Below are 27,976 nucleotides of genomic sequence, written 5' to 3'. Positions count from 1 at the left end.
GAGACAGGGCAGGTAGCATCTGTCAGACTGAATGTTTTATTTCAACAGATATTCCTGGTTTAAAAAAAAAAAGGTGGGGGGACAGGAGGTGTCAACATTTCATCACACCAGACAGGGAGCAAAACTCCCATCCAAGAACTTACAGCCCCTTCTGAGGCATCACTCAAGTCTTTGCTAGCTCCAAGACAGAAAGGAGCTGAATTTTCTAACTTTTGTTAAGAAAAATCTATCAAATATGTTCATTCTCGCACAGGCGAGGGCTGGGTCCTCAGGGAAAGAGATCCTGGGCTTGGAGCAGCTGGGGTCCCAGAAGTGAAGCTGGGGGCCAAGCCAGCTGGGCTGGCAGGAGATCCTGGGAGCAATCAGTTCCAGGGCCCTAGAATCCATATTTGGCTTGGGTCTGACGGCGGCTAAGCTTGTTCTCTGACCAGGTGTTCTTCAGTTCCAGTTCTCGCTCCTTAGCCTATGGGGAGGAAGAAGGGGTTGGGAGAGTCAAACTGGAATTCTGAGAGCCATTTTCCACTTACCTCTGTGAGCTTCCCAATTTAAAATCTTTCTCCCATCATAATAATTATGGGGAAATAGCAAATCCCTTGAAAGACTGAATTTTCTCTTATCCAAGTAGAAGACAACGACCCCAAGGAAGAAAAGAAAAATCATCTCTTTGGGGAGCTAACAAAGTTTAAGCAGAGTAAAGACTCAAGAATTCTGGTGCTTCCTCTGGTAGAATTCAAAGTGAAACACTTAAGTGAGAAATGGACAAATGAAAACTAGAATTTGGCACCCAAAAGGAAGACAAATCAACTGCTTTCGATACCCAAACAGCTGTGGGCAAGGCCAGCTTCAAAGGCTTGGACAGGTCAAAAGAGGACACCAATCAACAAACAAGACCTTAGTCTGGAGATGCAGTTTGGTTGTTGTGTTGAATATAGTATATGTGGTACCCCAGAAACTCACACCATTTTAAAGTAATGATTGAAGCTGTAAAAAACTGAAGGGTACTAGAATAATAACTTCTCTCTTCTGATCTTGAAAACACCTGGCTCTATACTGCATTCTGTGAATGTACAAGTACCACCTTAGAAACTGGGCTCTGATGCCTGCTCATTTCTCCTGGAATTAGGGAGGCAATAAGAGTTTGTGTTTCAAACAGACCCTACCCTCAAATTCTTTTTCTCTATAAATCAGAACGTAGGAAAAGAGTACAAATGGAAAGAGTACAAAGGAGTTCCTGAAAAGGAAGGTGAAAATATGAAAAGGACAATGAAAGCAAGATTTGCCATTGAAGGCTGGCCGGTGAGCTCAGTTGGTTAAAGCATGGTGCTGATAACAACATGGTCCAGGGTTCGATCCCTGTACCCGCCAGCTGCAAAGAAAAAAAAAGATTTGCCATTGAAATCATCCATCAACATGTATGCTTCCCAGGGGCTGGGTGGTTAGCTCAGTTGGTTAGAGCACAGTGGTCTAACACCAAGGTCAAGGGTTTGGATCCCTGTACCAGAAAAGGGTCTTATTCATGTCTATATCTTTGACAGCATTTAGGACAGTAGGTCTCAAAAGATGTTTCTTTAATGATTAAATGAGTATTTGAAAGCTGCCCTGTCATATCAAATAAATTCTAAGACATACTCTAATTCCGAAAGACATTTTTGGATTATCTGTAATTCTGAATTATTTGTGTCAATGTTCCCTGCCATATAAGTGATGAATACAAAAACAACCTCCTCATCAGGTGGATGTTGTGCTAAACTGGTGAATCAACTTTTTCTTTAGTTTTTTAAATTACGAGATAAATTTGTTTTTTTTTTTTTTAAAGATGATCGGTAAGGGGATCTTAACCCTTGACTTGGTGTTGTCAGCACCACGCTCTCCCAAGTGAGCTAACCAGCCATCCCTATATAGGGATCTGAACCCGTGGCCTTGGTGTTATCAGCACCACACTCTCCCAAGTGAGCCACAGGCCAGCTCTTAAATTTTCTATTTAAAAGAACCCTATAATAAACCATTTCACTCTCCTGTTAAATTATGTTTTGAATATCTGAATTTTCACTTACAGAGTTTATTCTAAGCACCTGTATTCATTTTATTTATTTATTTATTTATTTATTTATTGGCAGCTGGTTGATACAGGGATCTGAACCTGTGACCTTGGTGTTATAATGTACCTAAGTCTTATCTGCAGTGAGAGTGAGGTAGAGAATTCTGAAGAACTCATCCCCCACCTAGTGGCCATACACAGAACAGAGGAGAATGCCTGCTGGAAGCTGGTCCCTGGCACCTGGGCCTCTAGCCCAGATTTCACCTTCAAATTCCCAGGTTTACAGGGATCTGAGACAGGACCCTCACTCCTCTCACCTGATGAATCAGATATGTGATCTGGTGTTTCCGCCGCTGCTGGCCTGTTGGCTGCTCACCTTTCTTCTGCGAGGGAAGAAAACACATTTATTAACCCATAGTAAGAAAAGCAGAAGTTTCTCATGTGCCCAGACAGTACAAGGTTGGAAACTGAGAAACCAATCACACAGCCCAAATCCTGGGACAGCAAAGTCAGCTTGGAGCTGTTTTTATGCCTATACACTTAAACTTTAAAAAGGTTTTTTTAAGGCCTTGCTTTAGTATGAAAAAAGTTATTTTTATTAAAGCCATTATGCAAAAAAAACAAGCTCAGAATACTTGCCTGAAATAGCCTGCTAATAACCCCATTAGAGTGGAAATACTTTTGAGGTCAGGACTGTCTTCCGTTTCTTTGGCATTCCCACCCCACCCCTAGGACCAAGCATGGGGCTCTGTCTATAGTGAGACTAGTTTTATTGCCTGCAGTCAGTCTCAAACAGCTTAAATGCCAGGGCACAGGTGATCTTCTGCTCTCCCTCCAGGCCCTCTCACAATCCCTGTGCCCATCTCCCCCTTAAGCCCACTCCATCTCTGTCCCCTTCTCCCCAGTCAGGCCAGATGTCTAGCCTGTCTCCTACCTACTGCTTACCAAGCTCTCTCCCATCAATCACATTTGGCTGAAACCCTGCCTCCCCCATTCTAGTAAGTGCCAACAGCTTCCCTGGAATTAGAAATTTCATAATCACTCCACCTCTCTCCAATCTTCCAGCCTCCACCCGTAACTGCACTGAACCCCTAACCAAACTTTGATGCAAATGATTTACTGTCAAAGTCTATATTGGTCTGGGCTTTCATTCTGTGGTTTTCCTATCCTCTGCCAGAGTTCTCAGACTAGAAGCTTCCTAATCAGCCCCACCCAACTCCCAAAACTCCTCTCCAGAGTCTCCTCAGCACTTATGTAATCAATTTGCACTGTAATCACTTACGCTCAAGTGTCCTTAAATCTCTTCCCAACTACGCTGTCAACTCCTCAAGGACAAGAACCATATCTTCTTTTTAAAAAAATCTAGTTCAGTACAGTGAGATGGTGGGAAGAAAACTTGGAGCTGGGGAAATAGCAAATTCTAATTCCTTGCTGCTATTTAATATGACAGTTAGAGATGACACACATAAAACATCCAGCTCCATTCCTGGCCCGTGGTGAGCACTAACAACACTAGCTATTACTATGTGATGATGCTTCTCAACCCACAGTTAGTAGAGCATGTTCTCCTAAGTGGTTTTTCCAGTAAACAGTGATGGATCTATGCTGATCTAACCACAATCCTTTGCTCTGTCCTGTATGACCGCCAGCATTCAGTTAAAACAAACGGCTGGGGCTCGAATGGCCATCTGTGGCCACAGAACAAAGCAAAGCAAATGAGGGGGAAGGAAAAGGGAATAAAATCCTCGACCTTGGCCTTGCTGACACTGGGCTCAAATCCAGGGCTTCCCCATATTCACCCCCTGTGGCAGGCTCATAAATGTCCACATTTGCTGTATTCAGCTACTAGGTGAAGAGATGTTTATCATACTGACTGAAGAAAAAACTAGCACAGAGAAAGTAGGAGTGTGGTACGGGAAATGTGAGGAATAGACGCATTTGAAAAGACCACAGCTGGCTATAACAAATAATGGAGAGAAAGGGGAGAGAACGAGTTGCGTGCTCAGAATCTAGCAAACCCAGGACTTCGAGGCTCTGTTGTGCCCACACCTCAAAAAATGTGCTGAGCCAGGTCCCAGCTTAACAGGATGAAGAGAGTGATATAATTGTTGAACAGCTGTGGATTCTGTCCAGCCAGGGGAAAGAGCCACAACACATCAGAGACCTTCACACCCGCAGGCTAGGAAACTACTCGAGCCATTCAAAATCAACACCCAGTCTCCCCCATCCAGCTGGAGAGCAGTGCTGCAATGTTCTGGAAGACAGGAGCTATATCTATGAGGTTTGGTGAGTACTCCAGTACCACAGGCAACATATGTTTGCTAAAGATGTTGTGACAATACCAATGGGGTGAAGGGTCAAGACAGCGAGTAGGACAATATCTTGCTTTGAGGCTTTCTAAGTTGGCCACCCAATAGACCTTTCCCACTTACTTTGCTGAACGACTTCATGGTTTTCTCTTCTGTCAATGACTTGGTCATCCACTGCTGGGCCCCACTGAGTTGGTCATCACCTTTGATCTCCACAAAGTTGATTTCCTCCCTCCCTCGGTTCCTCTTGCCCTGCAGCCGCTTAAACTGGAAAAGAAAAAAAAAATACAGTAGTAGGGAATTTGGGTGAGGGGATCAGGAGATGTTGCTAAGGATCCAAAGTTTATGGAATGATTTTGTGCATCACCAATCCCATTACACCCTTCAAATCGCCTCTGTGCAATATGTTGTTTCATCCTGCCATCTACCAAGCTTTTTTTGATGCCTTCTCAGAAGGTCTCCTGAACCCAGGAAAAGGGAAGCCAAGAAGTATCCCCAAACATGAGTGAATACAGAGAACCAGTGTTATGAATTTGTGCTCAAATTATATATAAATTGTATCTGCCTAAAAGGATTGCATACAAGTTTCAAATTAAGAATTCAGGGTTAAAAAAAATTCCAGGATTTCTCCTCTAAAAATCAGTTTTTCTCATCTCTGTTCCTTCTCATTGGTTTGGTATCATCAAATCAGCAGACTCCTCAACAGAGTGGAGAATATAGAGCTAGGTACAGAGGAAGCCTCAAAAAAAAAAAAAAAAGGCCCAGCAAATTTCCTAGCAGACTGCTACTCTTTCCTCCTCCTCTTCATCCTCCACCTCCTCCTCCTCAAAAAAATGCAGATCACACAAGTCATCCAGAGATATGCCTGGAAGGGAGTGTGAGTAAAATGAAGTAGAATTTAAAAACACTCATCAGAAACTTCAGTAAGACCCAGGACCTGGCCTGAACATTAGTGAAGCCTCTTAGGTTCACTCTACCTACAAGAAACTGACTTTTGCCATTGAATGAGTTCTCAGCTGTCTCCTGGGCTTAGGACCAAAAGGATCCAACTAATGAACTTGCCAAGAAGGATATACATAGAGGAGTGGATGCACACACAATATCAACCACAAGTGGAAGTATGCAAAGGATAGACACCTTTCTGGGAAAAAGTTAGAAGAATTAGTTTTTATAAGAACCTCCGTGCTGGGTGGTACCCCCTATTTCTCCAACTCCCTCCTAATAGGCTGTGACTTCCCTATAAACGGGACAGAACTTTATATCCTGAATGTGGGCCTGTTAGCTGCAGAACATGGTGTTTTTACCTTCCCTTGTGCTGAGGTTCAGGAGAAGATCAGCAGCAGGGGGATACAGTTACACGAAACAGAGATTATTTAACATAACTGCTGGTAGCCTCCCAAAATCTATTCTCCCCTTCTTCTTTAGTGTGAATAATACAAAAATTTTAGTGAGGCATATTACCACCCAACTAAAAGACTACTTTCCTAGGCCCCCATGCAACCAGATATGGCCATGTGAGCAGACTCTAGTCAGTGAGAGAGAAGTAGAAATGCACTGAGGAACTTTCAGGAAGCCTCCTGAAAAGGGAGGGAAAGTGTCCCTCCCCTTTCTTTCTCCACTCTGCTGCATCTCCAGTGCAGATGTGATGGCTATAGCTTTAGCTGCTATCATGGACCATAAGGATAAAGGCCATAGCAAAGGGATGGCAAAGCAATGATCAGAAGGGGACTGAAACCCTGACAACTTCGTGGAGCTGCCACACCACCCATGGCCTATCTCTAGCCTTCTTTTATGAGGAAAAAATTAACTTCCCTTATATAAGCCACTATTATTTGAAGTTTCTCAGTTACATGTTGCCAAACCTAATCCTAACTGATACATTTTTTTTTTTTTTTAATTTCCTTTAGCTTCAGATTTGTAACCTGGAGTCCATGGGTCAAAGAAGGTCACTTGTGCTTTGTTAACTTACTGCTTCATCATCAATGAAGGAGGCATCTGGAGCAATTTCCTGTGGGGGAACCAGGGCCGGGTCCTGTGCAGGATAGTAGCCACCACTGTAATAATCCTGCAGCCAAAGAAGAAAAAAAACACACACCAACTGAGAACACAGTGAAGAGGGGACAACCAGACTGCCCAGAAACAGAGAAAACCCTTATCAAAGAGGCAGTGGTGAGATGCCCACATTATAGCCCCTCAAATGGACCAGTTAAAGGCACAGACCCTAAGGACCTACCCTATACTCAAGAACAATTCCTGCAGCTTTTCTGGTGTGCACTATCCAGATAGATGCATATTTTTTCAGGGTAAAATGGAATAAAGACATTCTCTCCTGCATCAATCTATACCCTGTTCCCTCAGCTGCTTCCCAGCAGCCTCTCCCACCCCTTACCTCTACCATGTGCTCAGCCCTGCTCCTCCTGCTCATAAGACCCCAATGAGCTACAATATGAGCAGGAATAAGAAGGTGTGAGGCACGTCATTCCTGCTCCTTATCCTATTTGGGCCCTCTGGACACAAGGAGGCTATAAGGCATGGGGAGGTTGGATATCTAATATGAAATAAACCACTATTAGGGTATTATGGAATTTACAAAGCCAAAAACAATCCAGGTTTGTGTTACCAGAGTTTTAGTTCAGGAATCTGATGACTCCCCTTAGAGGTGAGCTGCCCAGATGCTGCTGCAGACCCTAGAGGAAGAAGGGGTGAAGGCAAGGGCAAGGCCCCTGCTGTGGCCAAGTCAGGCAGCCACAGCGCCAAGAAACCATTTCCTCCTTGCCTATACTTTCTCCCAACTCTTACATCTTTGCCCAAAATACCAAGAAATGCCCCTCTAAGAACATTAATTTTATAATGAGCTAATGGAAAATAGTTTTGACATTCACCACATAAAAATAATATACAAAAATCCAGAGCAATTAGAGTATGGATTTTTCTGTAACAGTATTCACAATAAGATACATTTATATTTCAGGATCCTCTAGTGTATTTAAAGTGCTTTAATTTGCATAGACTGCCACATGATGTTTATAACTGCATACAGAATTCCAATTTGTTATTCATTTGCTGGATGTAAACCAGTGGTTTAGATTTAAACAGCATCTTTTTTTTTTTTTGGCTAACGAGGTAAAAACACGTTGGCCGGTTAGCTCAGTTGGTTAGAGTGCAGCCTTGTAACACCAAGGTCAAGGGTTCCATTCCCTATACTGGCCAGCTGCCAAAAAAAGGGGGGGTGGGGTGGAATAAAAAAGTAAAGAGATTAAAAACAATCTTATTATCTTTCTCCTTCCTTCTAACAACTTTGAGGGTAGACATACTGTCTCTGATCGGCCTACAGGATATAACAAGCTTCAACAGCAAAGATTTAATAAACAATTGTTTTCCAAGTTGTTGGTCAAAACAGGGTCCCCTCAAAGCCCCTCCTACCCATGCCCAGACTGAAAATAAGAGTAATACTAACCATTCAGAGAATCCCAGTGGTTGAAGGGGACTTAAATTTTCCAACCATCCCCGGCTAGCAGTAAAACTTTCTGCAGCTGCCCAGTCATAGGGCCGGCCAGCTGCCTCTGCTCAGCTACCACCACCAGTACTGAGTCCTCAGGTTCCTAGAAGCCCTCTCCTATAGAAGCTCTGACTGCTGGGAAATTCTTTCTTAAACCTACTTACAACCCAGCATCCTATACACTCACTCTCTGGGCCAAGGAGAACGAATCTAAATATCTCTCCCAAATAACATATGAATAAAACATGTGGATAAAAATAGTTATAAAAACTAAAAAACAACAACAACAAAAAAGAACATGAGATGAAATAAAAAATTTTAAAATAGTTGTAACAATCATTTATTGAGCATTTACTATGTTCCAGGCACCACCATGCCAAGCTACTGTAATTCTCCTAGCAACCCTATGAGGTTGCTATAACATACCATTTTATAGCTAAGGAATCTGAGACTTAGAGAGGCAGTTAAGGACTTTCCCCAAAGTCACACAGCTTGGAATTCAAACCCCAAACCACCCTCAGGACCCACTCTGTGTCACTGCCCAAACTATGGTCCCCAGGTCTTCTCTCAAGAAACTTGCCTCAGCACTTTCAACTTCACCTGACTCATTCATGGCCCCTCATTCTTTCTATTCCCTTTTTGCATTCAACTCTCCACATTCCCTCCTTACCTCTTCAGCCCCACCTCTCTCTTCCTATTTTCTCAAAACTCCCACCTGCAGAAACTCTTAGACTAACTGCTTTCTAGAAGTCTATGCCATAGTTCCCTTATCCTCATCATCTACATTTCAAGAGGCTATCTTGTATCTCTAAAATTACAGACCACTCCTCCTCCTGCCTTCTCCCTCTACCTCTCACCAGCTCCCACAGTAAGATTTTCAGAATATGTCAAATATATCGTTCACCATGTCAGACTTCAAGACTTGGGCAATTTAGATCAATATGGTTCAGAATGAAGGTAGTATGGCTTAAGGACTGACAGGTTTAGGAAGATCAAGACACCAGAAGGTTAATTCAGCTGTACTGCTGGCTCAAAACTCTCCCTGACTGTCATGCTCCACCAGTCTCTGACCTGCCCTCTGTGCCTCCTACCCACCTGATAATAAGCACCAGCGGCATTAGCATCGCCATATGTGGAAAACTGATTGTAGCTGTACTCGTCCCCAGGTTTAGGCATCCAAGGGGCCCCACTTGAGCCTGCTGCCATCTTGAATTCAAGGGGGGCATTGGCAGCATCGTCCTGGAAAGCCGGCTCTGGTTCTGTGCCTGGAGGCAGCTCCTCAGGGACAGTGGGGATGGGGTAAGGGTATGGCTCAACTCCAGGTGGCTCAGCCTTGTCAGGAAGGGAGAAAAAGTTTTCAGGGGCTACTTCCTCATCACTGTCGTCCTCCTCCTGTGTGATCTGCTTCGTCACCTGCAGAGCAGCACTCTTGGCAGCAGCCTTGATGGCGGAGGGTGATGGAGTGGTGGTTGTGGTGCCCACAACAGAGGCAAGAGAGGAAGGCTTGGTCTTAGAAGCCAGTCTGGAGGACTTAGTATCAGAAGAACCATCCGAGGGTTTCCGAGAGAAGGCATGGGGCAGGAGCAACCTGTTAGTCTCTTTCACAGTCAGGTTTTTAGGTTGGGGAAGCAAGGCAGACAAACCAGTGCCCTCGCCGGATCCCTGGTGAGCCCAGGTTTGGGGTAGGAGAGAAGAAAGATGAGAAGTGAGACTTTATGTTATGTACTAGTGACACCAAAAGCAATAATTACAGATATGTGCTGTAACCTACAATATTACCAGCCCTTGTTTCCTTCCTACCTTCATCCACTCAGGTCATCCAATCTGGGCTTGACTCCTCCTACCTCAGGTCCTTCTGCTGGCTGCTTCTCCCAAAGTGAGATGTTATCCTTCTTCCCCTTGGCTCTACCCCAACCCAGCTCCACTGTCCTTTGCCACAGAGACTTCCCCAACCCTGTGTCTTTGGTAAATATGATGCTCTTATTAATCTCATATCATCCTTCCTCCCTGAAAACCCAGGTCTCTCCAGCTAATCACTCGACTTCTCTCCCTGTCCTAAAGGGACCTCTTAACATGGGAACCCTCTCCTTCCTTTGGATTGCTACCCAAAGTCAAGAACAAGGCTCTGTCCAAAAGAGACATTCATATATGTTGCCAAAAGTCTCCTCCCCTGCCCAAGGAAAGACCTATAGATGTGGTATATTAGCTAATTAATGCCAAAGTCAAGCATTTAATTTATCAATTTGTAAGCTAATTGGCATAGCCCATCCATTCTATTACTCATAAGAATCTCTTAGATGACTGTAGGGCCAAGAGAAGTACCAACTGGAAAAAGGAGAATGGAAGAAGGTCGCTGTGTCATATACATAAATCACCAGACAATCACCTTATAAAGGCAGGACCACTTTTGCTTTTCAATGAGACATAGTCAGAGTGCAAATTACCAATTGCAGAGAGAAAAGGAAGACTCCTGGGGGCCAAAATAAAGATACTGAGATGAGAGGAAACAGAAGCAAACAGCAGGGAGGTCATCTACTAGCACTGTCTTGTTGAGGAGTTCTGGTCTTGATTACAGAGAAGCAGCCAAGTACAGTAGTTAAAAGCTTGGACTCTACAGTCAGACTGCCTGAGTTTGAATCTCGGCTCTGCCCCGACTAGCTGTCTGACCTTGGGCAAACTGTTCAGTATCCTCATATGTAAAATAGGGACAATAATAACACTATGACTTAGGCTCTACTATAAGGATGAAATCAGTTAAATGCTGATAAAGTACTTAGAATAGTGCCTGGAACACAGTAAGTGCTATTTAAGTGTTTATTTTCCAAGTTAAAAATGAAACAGGGAGAAGATGGACAATTTTAAAATACAGATACTCCCTAACATCGTTTTGACCAATTCATTTATTGTACCCTGCCTAAATAATCCTTTTACCTGAAATGTAATGAACTGAATTGAGTTACAACTCATTCCCTACCACTGCCTGTCCTCTAAGAAAGGTAACACCATCGTGCTAAAGCCAAGAAACAGTGAGGAGAGGGTAGAGATGCACAAGGTCTGCAGTTATAAAGAAAAACAAAACCTAAATAGTCCTCAAATACCTGTGTTTGCTCTAAACTGGATTTGAAAACTGCTAAGCATTGTAAGTCCTGTCTTTCAGGAAACAATATGGGAAGAGAAGAAATGGCTTATATTATTGTCACAAAGCTTACCTGAAGGACAATTTTCTTCTTTGTGGGCTCATCTTCCTCAGAATCTGACTAAGAGAAAAAGAAATGGAATAAGGCCTCACTGTTTTAGGACAGTGGAGGAAACACATTAAATAAAGTACATACAAAGAATTGGACAATAGATGCCATCATCTTGTCTGTGCCCCACCTCTGGACAGAGGTACATCCACCCTAGGCCCAGCCAAACAACAGAGCTCCTTTCCTGATCTCAAACAGCTTCAGAAAATGGGGTAGCCTTGACCTCCCTCGGTCACTCATTCCCCTACCCCCCAGACATGCTGCACAGCCTTCTTGGTGTCAATTTCTATTCTGTTAAGTTGAGACTATTTCCTACCATATGGTCCTTGGCGGGAAGAAAAAGCTATACCCATTCTTCTTCCTATAAATCTGTCCACTCGAAGATGAATGGGATTTGGCCCACAATCTCACCCAATCTCAGCTTCACTTTTAAAACCACTTATATAGACTACATAACCACAGGCCTAAGGAACTCCAGTGGGATTAAGTGGTGTGTTAACTACTCTTCTATTAAGCATTAAAGGTCAAAGCCATTGGAGAAATCCATTTTCTCTCCAAGGATGATCTATGGTCTGCCAAATAGAGCTGTTCATGTCCAGGAACAGGGTAGGCAAATGATGACAGTGAGGATTTAGGGCAAGACAGGAGGTCATCTGTGTTATCCCTCTGACTCATCAGGACTGTTTCTAAGACGAGCTTTCACATTGAAAAATATCTAAACTTTTAGCTCAATACCAGTTCCTCAGCACCTTCAAGGCTAAAAAAGATGCAAGGCATATGAATACCAAGCTTTAACATTTTATTTTAAAAAATTACTCCCCACACCAAGCTTCCCACTTGTTCCCAGGGCCTTGGTTTGGGCACCTGTAAATAAAGGTGATTAGGCAGGAATCTAAGATTCCATTCTTCTCCAAGATTCCATAAGAACTCAAAACCTCTGCCTGTCTTTCTCAACTGACTCTCATATCTCACAAGTTCCTTTTTGAATTTGTCTGCTTCAAGATCTTTCAATCATAATAACTGAGAACCTACTATATGCAAGACACTGTACTAACTGGTATCCCAGGCAGGGCTTTGGGCAGCTAAAGTCCTGGCCACAAGTCTCCAAAGGTACAACCAGGACCATCTCTACCCTAGCATGCTTCAAAGATTTTCTGTGTATGTCATGACATGAAAACAGTACCTGCCCTCAAAGAACTTACAATCCAGTAAGAATGACAAGTACTCAAATATCTGTAATAAAAGGCAATAAAGATAAGAGCATCAAGTGTGGTTCAAATATCCTCTCAATTAGTACAGCCATTAAGAAAACTGTACAGAGGTTCCTTTAAAAGCTAAAAATAAAATTACCTTATGATCCAGCAATCCCACTTCTCGGTATTTACCCAAAAGATTTGAAATTAGTTTGTCAGAGATGTCTGCACTCCCATGTCCATTGCAGCACTATTCACAATAGCCAAGTTATGGAATCAACCTTAGTGTCCATCAACTGATGAATGGATAAAGAAGATGTGGTCTAGGTACACAATGGAATACTATTTATTTAGCCTTAAAAAAGGAGGAGAGGCTGGCCGGTTAGCTCAGTTTGTTAGAGTGTGGTGTTATAACACCAAGGTCAACTGTTCAGATCCCGGATCCCCGTACTGGTCAGCCACCAAAGAAAAAAAAAAAGAAGGAAATTCTGTCATTTACAACAACATGGATGGAACTGGAGACCATTATGTTAAGTGAAATAAGCCAGGCACAGAAAGACAAATACCACATGTTCTCACATGTGGAGTCTTAAATAATCAAACTCATAGAAGCAGAGTAGAATGGTGGTTATAGAGTCCAGGGGTTGGGGGGAATGGAGAGATGTTGGTCAAAGTATACAAAATCTCAGACAGGAGGAATAAGCTTTTCTCTTGAGATCTACTGCACAGCTTGGTGAATATAGTTAATAACAGGGTATTGTACATTTCAAAATTGCTAGAAGAGTAAATTTCAAATGTTCTCACCACAAAAAAATAAGCATTTGAGGTGATGGATTGCTTGATTTAATTATTCCATACTGTATTCATAAATCATATCATCACTTTATACCCCATAAATACCTACAATTATAAATTGACAATTTACAATAAAATATTTTTTAAAAATCCCCTCAAAGAATCTGCTGTTCCTGCATTTGTACTTTCTTTCACATAAGTCCTTCCCCTTGTCACTCCCACCCCTGTACCTGTATCACCACTTCTCACTCTCTTGTCAATCTGCACTCTGTACTTCCTGACACAAAACCCTTGAGAAGTCTCTGTGATAAATCTTACCTTGCTCTTTTTCACTCGGTGTCCCTACATCATCACACTTTGTGATGGTTCATCTGTGCTTGCTCTATACATTTTACATTTTTTTCATGTGTTTATTCTCCCTTTTGCTCTAATAGTAAAGGCTATATCTTGAATATTGCCGCCCAGTAGTCAATACACACTGATTTTAATTAACTACTGCCAAATATATATATACACTGGGGTTTTTTAATTCATTTTTTTTTTAAACCCACAAGAGAAATCTGTCTTGGTACCTAAATATAGAGGATAAAGGAAAAGGCAGCCACACCTACTATGTGTCAGACGATCTACTCACAACTTTTCATTTAATCTTTACAATAGCATTTCAAGGTAGACATTATTATCTCAATTTCACAGGTGAGGAAAGTAAGGTTCAGAGAGGTTAAATAATGGCTAGGACATTATGAAACCAGTGCCTGAACTGGTTCTGGCTTCCATGCTTTTGCAGCTACCCCATGCTGAGCTGTCTGTCCAGGCCTGAGACCCACACTGACAAGACACACTAGATCCCACATAATACAGATGAGAGAGCACGACATGGGTTTAAGTCTCAGCTCTGCCACTCACTGGCTGGGTAATCCAGCTATTTAACCTCCCCAAGACTCAGCTGGAAATAATACTTACCCCTATCACAACAATGTTGGAAAGACTGTAGGAGCTACTGTCTTGAAAGTATGTACAAACTAAAATTCTAAATGGACTTCAAGGATTATTAATCTCTCTGGCTTGCCAAGATGTCAAACTCAACCAAGAAAAAACCTTATGTACCCAACAACTAAGCATCCTCTGCTTTGTTGTTTTTGGGGTTTTTTTTTTGCTTTTATTTAGCAGCTGTCCTGCACAGGGATCCAAACCTTTGACCTTAGCATTACGAGGTGGTGCTCTAAACACCTAAGCATTTTCTACCTTTTCTCTCTGCTCCAAACTCCCATTGCCTCTTAGGAGTTCCTGACCATCTCCTTTGTCTTTTGACCTTGAAATGTATCTCCTTTCCAGCAGACCACACAGAACCACCTTACTATGGGGTATACAAGGTTTTCATGGAGTCCCCAGGCATGTTTAAACTTTAACAACTTAGGCAATGGGTCCAATAGCAACAATCTGAAAATAAACAGATTTTATCAAATTTAAGACAATTACATTTATAAAACTGTACAAACGTATGCTTATTTTTCAGATCCTGCAACAAACAAATAGTGGCTACTGTGAGAGTGTAGGCAACCTGTCCTACGGTTAATAGAATTGAAGGCCAGATCAGCTGTGGGAAGAAAATTCAATTTCTTTTAAACGTCACAGATTGTTTCCATTATACTGACAACCTAGCTTTACAGTTTAAAAGCACAAAAAAACCTGTACAAAGACTTTAGAACACCCTATTATTTATGGATTTAGAGGACTGCTATGGCTACTCACAATCATTCGAGTCTCTTTAAACATCTTATACTAAACTACTGAACCCAGTTACACATTATCTCATGACATACAGTAAATGACAGCCTCCTAGAACAGAACAATAAAATAAAAACCTCAAAAACATGCTGAGCCCCTAAACCCTTCTTAAGTCATGGTTACTTATGTTTGAGGGAAAGGTAGAAATAAGTATTTAACTCTCCAAGTTGACAAACAGGGCTCAGAGATGTTCAATAACCTATCCACAGCCACAGAGGAAACCGAGGGGGACTGGAAGGGTGGGCATACAGAACAAGGATCTATTGCTTGCCCTTTGCACTAACTTCAGCCAACTTCATCCTAGAAGAGGTTGGAAACATAGAACTCAATGGTTCACTATGGAAAGAGGTTTAGATACCACTGAAAGCTTTTCTAGGAATGGGGGAGCCTGACTGAAGACTAACAAGTAACAGAAGGAAAGGACAGCAAGGAATTATCTGAACATTTCACAAAAGAAAATAAATTTCAGTTTAGAGTACCAGAAAGCAGAGAAATGAGTATTCCAAATGCTAAAGGATGTGTGGTATATCCTCCAATGATCCTGGGGGGAATACTGCTGTCTTAGAGCATTTGAAAGGAAATCAATTCCACTTCTATCAAGAACTGGGCTAGTCGGGTAATCACTCTCCTGTGATTTTCCCCTGTGTACCTTAAATAAATTTTGTATAACTTTTTTTCCTATTAAAAATGGTAGGCAGGGGGGGCCTGACTAGTTAGCTCAGTTGGTTAGAGTATGGTGTTGGTAACGCCAAGGTCAAGGGTTCAGATCCCCATACTGGCCAGCCATCAAAAAAATAAAAGTACATTCACAATGTTGTACAACCATCACTACTGTCTATTTCCAGAACTTTTTCATCATCCCAAACAGAAAATGTGTACCCACTAAACAATAATCCCCCATTCCCTCCAGCTCCTGGTATCCTCTGTTCTACTTTCTGTGTCTATGAATCTGCCTATTGTGGGTACCTCATGTAAGTGGAATCATACAATATGTGTCCTTTTGTGACTAGCTTACTTAGCACAATGTCTTCAAGTTCTATCCATGTTGTAGCATGCATCAGGATTTCCTTCCTTTTTAAGGCTGAATAATATTCTAACGTACATATATACCACATTTTGTTTATCCATTTATCTGCTGATGGATACTTGGGTTATTGCTCCTGTTGGCTACTAGTAGTAGTGCTGCTATGAACACTCGTGTACAAGTACCTGTTGGAGTCCCTGCTTTCAATTATTTTCACCTAGGAGTAAAATTGGTGAATCATACAGTAATTCTCTGTGTGTGTAACTTTTTAAGGAACTGCCAGACTGTTTTCCTCAGGAGTATATTAAATGGAGGTTGTGGAGTCAACTCCTAGGGAGTATTAAAGACCAGCAAATAGCGATGTGAGTGGGTCCGTGCCATTAGATGGAAAGACAGAAGAGCAATGCAAGAAACATCCGAGCACCCAACGCTGAGTGAGTGTGCGCTGGGCCAGAACAGGCACACATGGGTTTTGGAAGCACAGACTGCCTCTCTTAAGAAGAAAGTATTGTATTTCTTCTTGGCTTCATGAGAACCTGGGCCTCAGTGGCCACCACTGTCATCTCTAGCTTCAACTGCCAAAAGTGACAAGACACACATACCCCAAGACTGCTGAGCAAGAACGGAAACAGACATTTTCCATTAAGCCAGGTCCAGCGGGATCTGCTAATCTATCAGAGCCTCATTCCCTATGGCAGCCTCCCTCTTATCTTTCCAGGCTCTGGTTCAGAGAAACTGCCTCTCCAAAAAGCAATCACTAGCTGCCAGGGCAAAGAGCCAAGGAGAAAATAAGGGCCCAGGAACAGACCCCTGCACTCCCCCCAACCAACAGGGCTCTAAACTCTAATCACTACTACTATTATTCACATTAACTAGATTCACCAACTTTTCTTTGTTCTTTGGTCTCAAGTATCCTCTGCTTACATCTGCCTTTCAGTTAGGATATAATTTTCTCTCCCATTTTAGCACTCCACATTTGTATCACCTTCTGATTTCTGGTTGCCCGTAGCTCTTCCTCCTATCTTTTCAGTAGGCACTACTATAGACACACCTAGGTTCAAATACAACTTCTGCTACTCCCAAACTACATGATTTTAAGTAAATTGTCTCTGTTCTCTAAATTCCTGTTTCCTACTCTGTAAACTAGGGGTAAATGCCCAGTACAGTGTCAGACATTAAGCAGGTGCCCCGCAAATATTAGTGCACTCCCCCCTCCTCTTTTTGTCTAGGACTAAACCTTCCTAAATCCACTGCAGGTTAACTCTTAATTATTTGGTTACTAGAATTAACAAAAATTAGTGAAATCTCCACCTGAGAGCTTTGAATTTTCCAGTATCTGGGTAAATAATCTGAAAGTAGTGGTAATCGTAATCCAGATAACCCTAATATTTCTATTTGCTTTGGAATACACATTATATGACATAAAACTCTTACAGCAGACTTACTCTTCTAATTTTTGTTTCTCATATCCTAATTTCAGAAGTCTGCATCTCCAGAGCCTATGAAATCAACCAACGTAGCTTGGGTCAGAACAAGAAAGGTAAGAAGGGAAAGGGAGATGATTATCCAGTCTATGGATTATTCCTAATTCCTCATATGAATCAAAAGCTGACTGAATTTGATTTTGGAATGTACCTGGAAGGAGAATCTGGTACTACCCTGACTGCAGATGATTGGATGACATGACCGAAATCAATCAAATTCACTCTCCTGGAAAACCAGAACTGGGACTAAGATTATAGTTCAATTAGGGATGATCTCTAAAAGGAAGGAAATAAAAGCCAGGAAGATGTGGATGGCTGTCTTCCACTGCAACAAAGAAGCAGAGGGAACTGGTCTGCAGAGAAAGAATGAATCAAATGTGCAAAGAGCAGCTGTGTGGATCCCCAACAGATCTCCAGTTCCTGATGCCAGGCCTTTTGTGAGGTACTACAGTATATGTATTTATAATGTATTACCATTTAAGCTAGTTTGAGCTGGCCTGACACTTGCAACCAATGAAATCTAATCCCTAATCTGCTCTGCCTCTTGTATTCCCTAAGTAAATGGTACCACTACCTTCTCAGCTGCCTGAGGCAAAAGGCTGAGGGGGGTGGGGTCAACCTTGAATACTCTACTTCACTCTTACCTCTGTTTGGACATCTCCCGCTCCTGGTCTTATCACTTCTTCCTTCCAAATATACCTCAGTTCTCCAGTTCTTTCCATCCCCATCTATTCCTTCATTCAGGCCACCAGCATCTCCCACATCGTGTCTCTGCCAGTCTTGCTCCCTCTAAGTCTCTCACCACTCTGTGATCAGAGAATTCCTGCTCAGCCTTTAAGGGCTCTTCACTACCCCAGAATGAAGTAGAAAGACCTTAGCATCCAAGGCCCATTACTATCTGGCCTCTGCCTCTCTCTCTCTCTCTAGCCCCATTTCTCACCACTCTACCTACCCTCCATGTGCTCCAGCCACTCTTACTCAACTAATGTTCCTCCAAAGCATTTCCTCTCACTCTCACTTCCAGGCTTTTGTACATTGTTTCTCTGCCTTGATATGCTCCTCCCCACCCTAATCCCCTTTCTCTGGCTACCTCTTATCATTCTGTCTTATATCTGCTAAGACATCTCCCCCTCCTAGACGCCTCCCCAACCTCCCGAGACCGGAATAGTGCCTGCTTGGAGCACCCCCATGGCACCAGTTCTATTGTGGTTCTTCTCTGACTTGACCCAAAATCTATTCCCTTCTCTGTCTCTCTCAGTAGACCATAAGCTCCTTTTGAGCAGAGTCTACTATGTTCAGTACTGCACTCTTAGCTCTAGGCACAAAGAAGCAGCTCAACAATGAATGAATGAAAACAAGTTCAGAGTTAATTATTTCTACTTCAGCACCAAACTCTAAAGGGAAATGATTTAAGGAAACCTAACTCATTCCTTCAAACATGTACTGAGAGGCTAAGTACAAGACATGGGGCTTAGAACCACAGGGGCTTAGCTCTTTTAAAGATGAAAGTCACTCTCACCTAAGCATCTTGAACATTCTTAGGTTACCTTTCCCCAGGAATTACGTGGTCAAAGAACAAAAATACCAAGTAGAACAGAACAAAAATGGGAAACTGAATCAGCTAAGGTCTAGGATTTTATTTTATTTTAACTAGCCGTATAACTGGTCTTCTCAGAAATTTAGTGAATTATTGTTTCCAGCTCGAAGGAACAAAAAAAAAGAGAAAGAAAGAAAGAAATTTAGTGAATTATATTTACAAAGTAGGAAAAGAGCTAGGAGTTCTCAGAGTTTTCTGCCACTTCAGCCAACCTAAATGGAAGATTCTACAGCTTCTACCAACAAATTTTTCTTTCTTTTCTTTTTCTTTCTTTCTTTTTTTTTTTTTTTTTTGTGACCGGTAAGGGGATCGGAACCCTTGGCTTGGTGTCGTCCGCACCATGCTCAGCCAGTGAGCGCACCAGTCATCCCTATATAGGATCCGAACCTGCAGCCTCGGCGTTCCCAGAGCAGCTGCGCTCCCAGCGCCACACTCTCCCGAGTGAGCCACGGGTTCGGCCCTACCAACAAATTTTTCTGATGCTACCTTTGCAGAGCTAGAAATGAGCCTTTCCACTGTCAATGTAGTCTATTTTTCTTCATCTCATTCAGGAATCTTTCTTTCTTCCAGGTTAAATCAAGGCCAACGTAAGTTTCAGTGGAGCAATAAAAGGCTTTCTTTTTTGGATCCTAGACTTAGAAAAGACATATTCAGGTGAGAAAGAAGGGGGAAACGATATGGAAGAAAGTCTGGAACAAGATAGGGAGAGATTATGGAAACTCCTTCCATGAACAATCCGTATTCCTTTGAGTTCATTCACTCAAAATATTTATGGAGGACTCAGTATGTGCCAGGCACTGTTTTAACCACCAGGGACATAGTGAATAAAAAAAGTAATCCCTGCCTTCATGAAGTCTGTATATTAGTGAAAGGAGGGAGGCTAATTCTACAGTATGCTAGATGGTGATAAGCGCTATGGAGAAAAATAAAGCAAAGGAGAACAGGGAGTAGTAAGTGACAGGAGGTTGCAATTTAAACAGGTAGGCGAGGGAGGTCCTCACAGAGAACACGCTTTTTAAACCAAGATTTAAATGAGGTGGGGGAGAGAACATTAGGATATCTGGGGGAAGAAACTGAAGGAACAGCAAGTGCAAAGAATGGAAATGGCCCCTAGGCAGAGTTTAAAGTCTGAAGAAAAGCAAGGGCAATAAACTTCTCAGAAAGTTATCAAAGGTGAGGGCCGGCCTGTGGCTCACTTGGGAGAGCCTGGTGCTGACAACACCGTGTCAGGGTTCGGATCCCCTTACCGGTCATCTTTTGGGGGGAAAAAAAAAGGTAAGCCAGGGACTGACCAATCAACTTCTAAGAGCAGAGAAAGGAAAGAACTGCTGGTAGCTCAAAATCACCCCCTGTCCCTAGGCTTAAATATCTTTTCTATCCCCAAAGCCCTCACTCCAGAAGAGGCCTTGTGGTATTTTCTGCTCCAACATACAGACACAATATAAACTTGGCTGCCTCTTCTAGAAATAATACCCAAGCATCCTAATTCACCTAGGCTTGACAATACCTAAATGGTGAAACTGAAGCACAGGTGTGAGATAGACCCAGCTCTTAATCTTCATCTTCACTCTGCCCTTTATCAGGTAAGATTTTGCATGTTGGACACCTGTTTCTCATCTGTAAAAAACAGGATGTTCTCTCTCTGAGTTCTGCAATAACTGAAGGAAAGGACCAATGCCTGGCAAATGATCTACACTCAACAAATATTCAATTTCTTCTCTAACTCCCCTCAAAATGGAACCCAAGATTCCCATCCTTTTCCTCCAGGCAAAGGAAAAGGTTGGTTCCAAATGTTCAGCAAGGGTTCACCTGTCATTTCTTCAGGTGACAGGTTTCACCCTGTTCTCATTATAGGAAGAGGCGGGAAAAAGCCAGCCTGAGGTGAAGATGTGCAGAGGAGGAGCGGAACCAAGTGTCCCCTAGGCCTGAGGCTGTCGGTGCCAGGTGATGATGGTATGTGGCCCTTCTGCAGGAGAGCCCAGCTTCGAGAAACTCGCATTGACAAATACCCAGCTCCCCAAGGTTGATAAACTTCATGTCAATTAATCACACCATAAGAGGATTTCAGTAGCCCTGAATCAACAAATGCGTTTAAGGAGTTCCGTAATCTCCACAAGTCCCTCCTACAGCTGAGCCCAAATCCGACGGACAGCTTGGGGGTGACCTCCCCGAATACTCACATCTCCCTTATGCAGCTCAGGCGCCGCGATCTTCACGGGCTCTTTTCTCTTCTTTGGCTTGGGAAGCCCCAGGGAGGGCCCGGCACCGCCGACGGAGGGGGGCAGATTGAGGCCAGGGCCTCGGGGCGAGGACAGCCCCAATCCCAGCCCCTCCCCAACTCCTGCCGCTTCAGCCGGGCTCACGCCTGGAGGTGGGGGGAAGCCTCCCAGGCCAAAGGGCAAGGGGGGAGGAGGCTGAAGCCTAGGGTCTCCAGTGGGTGGGGGCAGCAACAGCGGCGGGGGAAAGGCTGGAGCCAGCATCTGGGGGGGTGGAGGCAGCAAAGCCGGACCCTTGGGTGCGGGAAGAGAAGCGAACAAGCCCCCTAAAGTAGGCCCAGATGTAGGGGCCGCCGCCTCCTCTTCCTCTGGCTCCGGCTCAGCCTCATCTGGCTCACTCTCATCGCTGCTGGCGTAAGCAACCAGCGACATGGCGCCTCCCGCCTTTGGAGCGCCCTTGCCGGCAGACGAGGCCTACTTGAGACCGGGGATGCCCAGAGGCCTAGTAGGTCCCGCCACTTAGCTGGGCGGGGAATCGAAAAGCCCGCCTGCTCCGTACTCTAGGGATATCCCCGGCAGCAGTCCATAGCCACAGTTGATTTCCCCCGAATAAGGCTTCCCTCTTCACTTAAGCTCCTAGTCCCGGGCAACTACACACAGCTAATGGCCGCCGAGTCACTCCGCCTCCCCCTCGCTTCACCAACATAGGAACTACAACACCCAGAGAACACTTTGGGCACAGCCTCATTCTCAGCCGCAGGGATCTTAGCGCAAGGCACGGCGGGAGTTAGAGTCCGAGGAAGAATTAAGGGGAGCGCAGAAAGACAGGAGGGAAACCCGCCTCTGACGCACGGACTCCTGGGACGAGTAGTTTTTTTGGTCGCCTGACGATTACTAAGTGACTACAAGCCCCATTGGTCACCGCGGTAATCACGTGTCGGGTAGGAGAGCATTTCGGTACTTGAAGTTCCTGGAGTAGTCCCTTGGGCGCTACGATTTATGGGAGATGTGGTGCTCTTAGAAACCGCAAGTATTGTCGGGAATCACGGGGCGTCTGGGAAGGTGGCGGATTGGGGGAAAAAAGCTTAAAGGGGAAGTGATTTGTAAATGAACTGACGAAGCTCTCTAGTCGGCCGGGACTGGGAGTTAAAATGAAACGCCCCAAAAAGGGACGGCCCTGAGAGGCTTACACGAAATTGGGCTACAAGCCAGAAAGAAGTGAGGCTACAGGACTAATAATAAACATCTGAGAGTTGAAATAAATGTGAACTAAGAGGGAGGAGGTGATCTCTCTTGCCATGACCAGGGTGCACGTCCGGGAAGGCAGCTCACCCTGCAACCAGGGGTCTGGCCTTCCTCGGCAACAACCAGTGAGACAGAAAGATGGGCAGGGCCCTGGAAGCCAGAGCCGGGTACTTGGGGTTAATCCCCTCTCCTCAGCTCAGTGGAGTAAAGGGGTGGGCTACGGCTCTGCCCCTTCACAATTCTGAGGAATCACCTGAGTCCATCCCTACCTACCTGTGCCCCCCACCTATCCATCTGCAGGTGTCCTTTGCATCCCTTTATGTCTGTACGTGCTGTTTGTTGTGGCTTTGTGTGTGACCTTGTTACATCTGTCTCTGTGAGTGCCCTTCATGTCTATCCATGTTTTGGGGTGTCCTTTTCTCGCTCATTTATGTCCGCCTGTAATGATATGCTCTGCACTTGTCCTTCCCTGTCTGCCTGTGATTTTTTTTTTTTTTTTTTTTTTTTTAAAGATGACCGGTAAGGGGATCTTAACCCTTGACTTGGTGTTGGCAGCACCACGCTCAGCCAGTGAGCGAACCGGCCATCCGTATATGGGATCCGAACCCGGGGCCTTGGTGTTATCAGCACCACACTCTCCCGAGTGAGCCACGGGCCGGCCCTCTGCCTGTGATTTTATGTCCTTTTCTTGTTTATCCATATTTGCCCCTTCCTGTCTGCCTGTGACTGAGTGCCCTCTACTTGTCAGCCTTGTTTGTGTGTGTCCTTTACACATCAATCCACCTCTGTGTAGGTGCCACCTCCCTGCTCCCAGAGAGCAGATAATTCTATTGAGCTCAGACTGGGAAAATGCTATTGAGGTTTTGAGAGAAGGCTGTAAGAGGAAGATGGAAAGGATGATGAGGGGGACAATGCTGATGACAACAATGGGACAGTAAAAAGCCCAAGGTTGACTCTTCTGTCAGACAAACCTGATATGAGGCCCCTCCTCCTTACCCTCTCCATGTGTCTAAATACTACCTGGCCTTTGCAGACAAACTCATATGCCACCTTTTCCATGAAGCCTGCTTAGGTCTATTTGCTCCCTGCTCTGAATGCCCAGGGCATTTTTTCTGTGCACCTGTGCTCAAACTTTAAATGTGCATAATAAGCATCACTAGAAAAACTTCTGAAAAATAAAAATTCCTGAATTCCATCTTAAGATATTATTATTCAATAGGTATAGGGTGGGGCCCAGAAGTCTGTATCTTTAAGAAACTCCTCAGTTGATTGCAAAAGCAGGCACACTGAGGACCAAATTGAGAAACCAGACCATCAAGTCTTACCTTGTAGCTGGTATGCCTTGCACAATGCTGACTTCTAAAACTTTCTTTCCAATCTAGGTTCCCCAACCTACTCTCTGGTAACTTTGGGCAGTCACTTCTCTGAGTCTCACTTTCCTTCTTTGAAACATGGATAGAATATTAGGGAGCCCTGTCCTACTTCTGTGAGAAACACCTGGTATTAACAAACACAGGGAAATGATTTAGAACTAAGAGAATGGGAAATGTTCAAAGAGAAATGACTGTCCTTGTTGCTTGTCAACATATCTTATTATCCTGCAGAAAAGAAGCCCTAAACTACAGGGACCTGTCTTTAACAAGTATTTTCTAAGCTGGATCTTCTTGCTGTGAAGATTAACAATTCATCTTATTAAGTATATACCCTGCCCTCAAAAGATTGTTTTCAAGCAAGAAATTGATAACAGAAACTTTAGGACAGGGATGGGAAGGGGATTTGTTTCATATAAAGTACCCTTTCACACCTTTAGAAATTTGTAACCAGGGGCCGGCCCGTGGCTCACTCGGGGGAGTGTGGTGCTGAGAACACCAAGGCCACGGGTTCGGATCCCATATAGGGATGGCTGGTTGGCTCACTGGGTGAGCGTGGTGCTGATAACACCAACTCAAGGGTTAAGATCCCCTTACCAGTCATCTTTTTAGAAAAAAAAAAAAAAAAGAAATTTGTAACCAATACATGTATTATCTATTCAAAAGTAATAATAACAAAAATAAAGTCTTCCAGTAAGAGATATTGAAATGAGCAAACATATCTAATTTGTTTCCCTTCTAAAACCCTAAAACTTCAATAAAGGAATTTTTTTTTTAAAGGCATTTAAATGATTTTGAAAAGACTTCAACCCACAAAGATGTAAGTTCAAAAGAGAAGACAACACCGTAACAACATTTTGGAAAGTGAAAAGCAGATGCATCAGAGGTAACTGACTTCGCACATCCAAGAGAGCTGAGAACCAAGCTGGCCTCAGGGAATGGTGAGAATCAATCTAACCTATACTGTAGATGCCTCAAAAGGTTCAGGGGTAGTGGCATCAAGTAGCTCTGGAAATGAATGAGAAGGGAGGGGAACAAAAATAAGGACTGGTTAAAAGCTGTTTAAGAAAATTAGATCCCTATATCCCCTCCCCTACTGCATGCTAGTGGAAGACTGCCTCTCCCCAACTCCAGAAAAAATAGAGAAGAAATAATATGTTCATAATGTTAGGTTCACAAAAAAATTTAATTTGAAAAAAATAAAACAGATGGTTTCTGCTGTGGGGAAAACCAGGCATAGTCAAGGGCAGGGGTACTGTACAGAAATCAGGAAAATTAAAGCAATATACACAGGGAATACTAAGACCTCCCAGCCTTATTTCTCCCAGAAGATAGGCCACAAGGCCTTTATCCTCCAGAGAAGATATTGGAAAAATCCTCATGGAAAATCTGTTCAGCACAAGAGGAAAGACCTAGGGAATCTGACATCAGGGATCCCCTACCCCCAAACTTTCCAACCAGATAACTCTCAGTATAGTTCTCAGTTGACAAGCCCAGCCACATGTCCAGAGGTAAAAGATGGCTTTTTAGACCCCCTACTCTTAAACATGATCAGGCATCAAGGGATACGTATTGAGGAAAGCCTCTAACATGGGTGAAAGAGATAAAACAAACAAGTAAACAAAAATAGAGGAAGTACAGGAAGAAGAAAACTTTTAAAACCTAGCAATAATTTTCTCAGATAAAAAGAAAATACTGTATACATGAAACAAGAAAAGAATGCCATAAAAAAAAAAAAGTAACTTGCAGAGAAAACAGAGCTCTTAAAAATATAAGAGCATAAATAAAATGCTCACTAGAAGAGTTGGAAAAGTTAAGAAAATCAGAAAATGGGCCCAAAAGTCCAATATCTGATTAATACTAGTTCCACAAAATGAGAACAGAAAAAACAGATCAAAGTAATTATATCAAATGAATCATTACAGAAAACTTCCTAGAACTGACGGGCAAGAGTTTTCAGATTGAAAGAGCCCACCAACTGCCCAGCATAATGGATAAAAATGGACCCACACCCCCATGAAATTTCAGAACACTAGAGACAAAGATAAAATCCTACAAGCACCCAAAGAGAAGAAACAGATCTCTCAAAATGGGTCAGAACAGAAAGGCTTTAAACTTCATACCAGCCACACTGGAAGCTGGTTGACAACAGAGCAAGGACTTCAAAGATCTGAAGGAAAAATATTTCCAGCCTAAAATTCAACACCAAGCCAAAGTATCAGTCAAGTGTGAGGGAAGAATAAAAGACATTTTCAGAAATGTATGTTCTCAGGGCTGGCCTCTGAGCTCAGTTGGTTAGAGCACAGCCTCATAACACCAAGGTCACAGGTTCAGTTTCCCTTACCAGCCAGCCACCAAAAAAAAAAATTCCATTAACAATCTAGGGATATTAGAGGTGGGGGGGAAGAGAGAGGAGAGCAAGGAGAGATTGGATGAGGGACAAAAAGAATAAGTACAATTTGTAATAATGAATATGCTAATAATATTGATTTGATCAACATACATTGTACATAGGTGACAGTAGTCAATGTTGAACCCCAAAATATATATAATCAATTATGCCTCAATAAAAATTTTAAGTAAAGAAACAAGTTCTTGGGCTGACCAGCTAGCTCAGTTGGTTAGAGCACAGTCTGTAACACCAGGATCAAGGGTTCAGTTCCCTGTACCCGCCTAGCCACCAAAAAAGGTGTAAATTCTCAAAAACTTTCTGTTCCAAAGCAACTTTTCTCAGGAAGCTACTAAAGGATCTGCTCCATCAAGAAAAAGGGATTAAACCATGAAAGGGAAACACCTCTACAGTGGACTGAATTGTGTCCCCCCAAAATTCCCTGAAGCTTGAATTGTGTTCCCCAAGTTTTACGTATTAGAAACTTAGCCCCCATAAGGGCCAGCCCATGGCTCACTTGGGAGAGCGTGGTGCTGACAACACCAAGTTAAAGGTTAAGATCCCCTTACCGGTCATCTTTTAAAAAAAAAAAAAAGAAGAAGAAAAGAAACTTAGCCCCAACTGTGACTGTTAAGAGGGTGGGAAATTCTATTATGGTAATTGAAAGGTGGAGCCTTGAAGAGGTGATTGGGTTGTAGGACCATGCAGTAGTGAATGGATTAAAAATGGTGGTCAGGGGCGTGGTTCTGAGGGCTTTTTTTTTTTTTTTTTTTTTTTTTTCTCCTTAAAAATGACCGGTAAGGGGATCTTAACCCTTGACTTGGTGTTGTCAGCACCACGCTCTCCCAAGTGAGTTAACCAGCCATCCCTATATAGGGATCCGAACCCGTGGCCTTGGTGTTATCAGCACCACACTCTCCCAAGTGAGCCACGGGCCAGCCCTTCTGAGGTCTTTAAAAGAAGAGAGTCTGTCTCTCTCTCTCTCTCTGCTTTCTCTGCTTCCACTAGCTTGCAATGTGAGATCCCTGGGTCACTGTTACTACCACCAGATGGGCTTCGGACTTCCCAGCCTTAGAAACTGTAAGCGGTAAATTTCGTTTTTCTTTATAATTACCCAGTTCCGTGTATTTCGTTATAAGCAACACAAAATGGACTAATACAACCTCGTATTTAGAAAACACAGTTTCCAACACAAGGGTGAAGAGAATCCCCAGGATAAGGGGGAAGGGAGATTTCAGAAGGACAGGTGTGCCCCAGATGTAGAAGGCCACCAGTCAGGCTAGATCAGGACACAAAGCTTTGGGAGAGATATCGGCAAGAACTTGAAATTGATAGTAATATCAGATATGTCTAAATATTTTGTGAAGAGATTGAAATGGTAAAGAATTCATGCTTGAATTAATGAATGAGAGTCTAAAAAATCAAACCAAAACAGTTAACTTAGAGAAAACAAAATGTGCATAAAAGGAAAAGTAATAATGGTTTATTATATGACTCAAACGTGACTGATATGTGAACACTGAATATCAATACAACAAAAATTATGACATTATTCTATTGCGATAAAGGGAGTCTGGGGGACAGGAAGAGTCCATGAGACTGAGATGGACAGAAGAAAGACCTAAATCCTCATGTTCCATAGGTTTTTGTAAACAAATAATGCCTAAAACTGAATAGAATGAAGAAGTAGCCATAAAAGCATATTGTTTAGAGATGGAGGTACATCACTAAAACACAGCTAAAATAGTTTGAATGTTGAATGTTGTCATCTCCAAAGAGAAGGA

The 27,976-nt window shown here is 43.1% G+C and overlaps 1 protein-coding gene across 1 annotated transcript; it reads right to left on the bottom strand.

Moving 5' to 3' along the window:
• Positions 1 to 20: 20 nt before the first annotated feature.
• PRCC (proline rich mitotic checkpoint control factor) lies at positions 21 to 21,871 on the bottom strand. Its single transcript, XM_063105466.1, has 7 exons — positions 21,153 to 21,871; positions 11,056 to 11,103; positions 8,942 to 9,508; positions 6,317 to 6,412; positions 4,471 to 4,614; positions 2,356 to 2,421; positions 21 to 463 (listed from the first exon to the last, which is right to left on the bottom strand). The coding sequence occupies exons 1-7, from the start codon at positions 21,618 to 21,620 to the stop codon at positions 377 to 379; spliced, it is 1,476 nt and encodes a 491-aa protein (XP_062961536.1). The 5' UTR covers positions 21,621 to 21,871; the 3' UTR covers positions 21 to 376.
• Between the last annotated feature and the right edge of the window lie 6,105 nt (positions 21,872 to 27,976).

Source organism: Cynocephalus volans, chromosome 8 (assembly GCF_027409185.1).
Source record: "Cynocephalus volans isolate mCynVol1 chromosome 8, mCynVol1.pri, whole genome shotgun sequence".
In the NCBI taxonomy this organism is placed as follows: Eukaryota; Metazoa; Chordata; class Mammalia; order Dermoptera; family Cynocephalidae; genus Cynocephalus; species Cynocephalus volans.
This window is presented reverse-complemented; position numbering and strand designations above follow the sequence as displayed.

Bases quoted from the DNA above. Each gene is read 5' to 3' on its own strand.
- PRCC (XM_063105466.1), bottom strand. From the start codon at position 21,620: ATGTCGCTGGTTGCTTACGCCAGCAGCGATGAGAGTGAGCCAGATGAG. The intron at 11,104-21,152 runs GTGAGTATTCGG...TTTTTCTCTTAG, and splicing joins CTGAGCTGCATAAGGGAGAT to TCAGATTCTGAGGAAGATGA. The intron at 2,422-4,470 runs GTAAGTGGGAAA...CTTCCCTCGCAG, and splicing joins CCATGAAGTCGTTCAGCAAA to AAGAAAGGTGAGCAGCCAAC.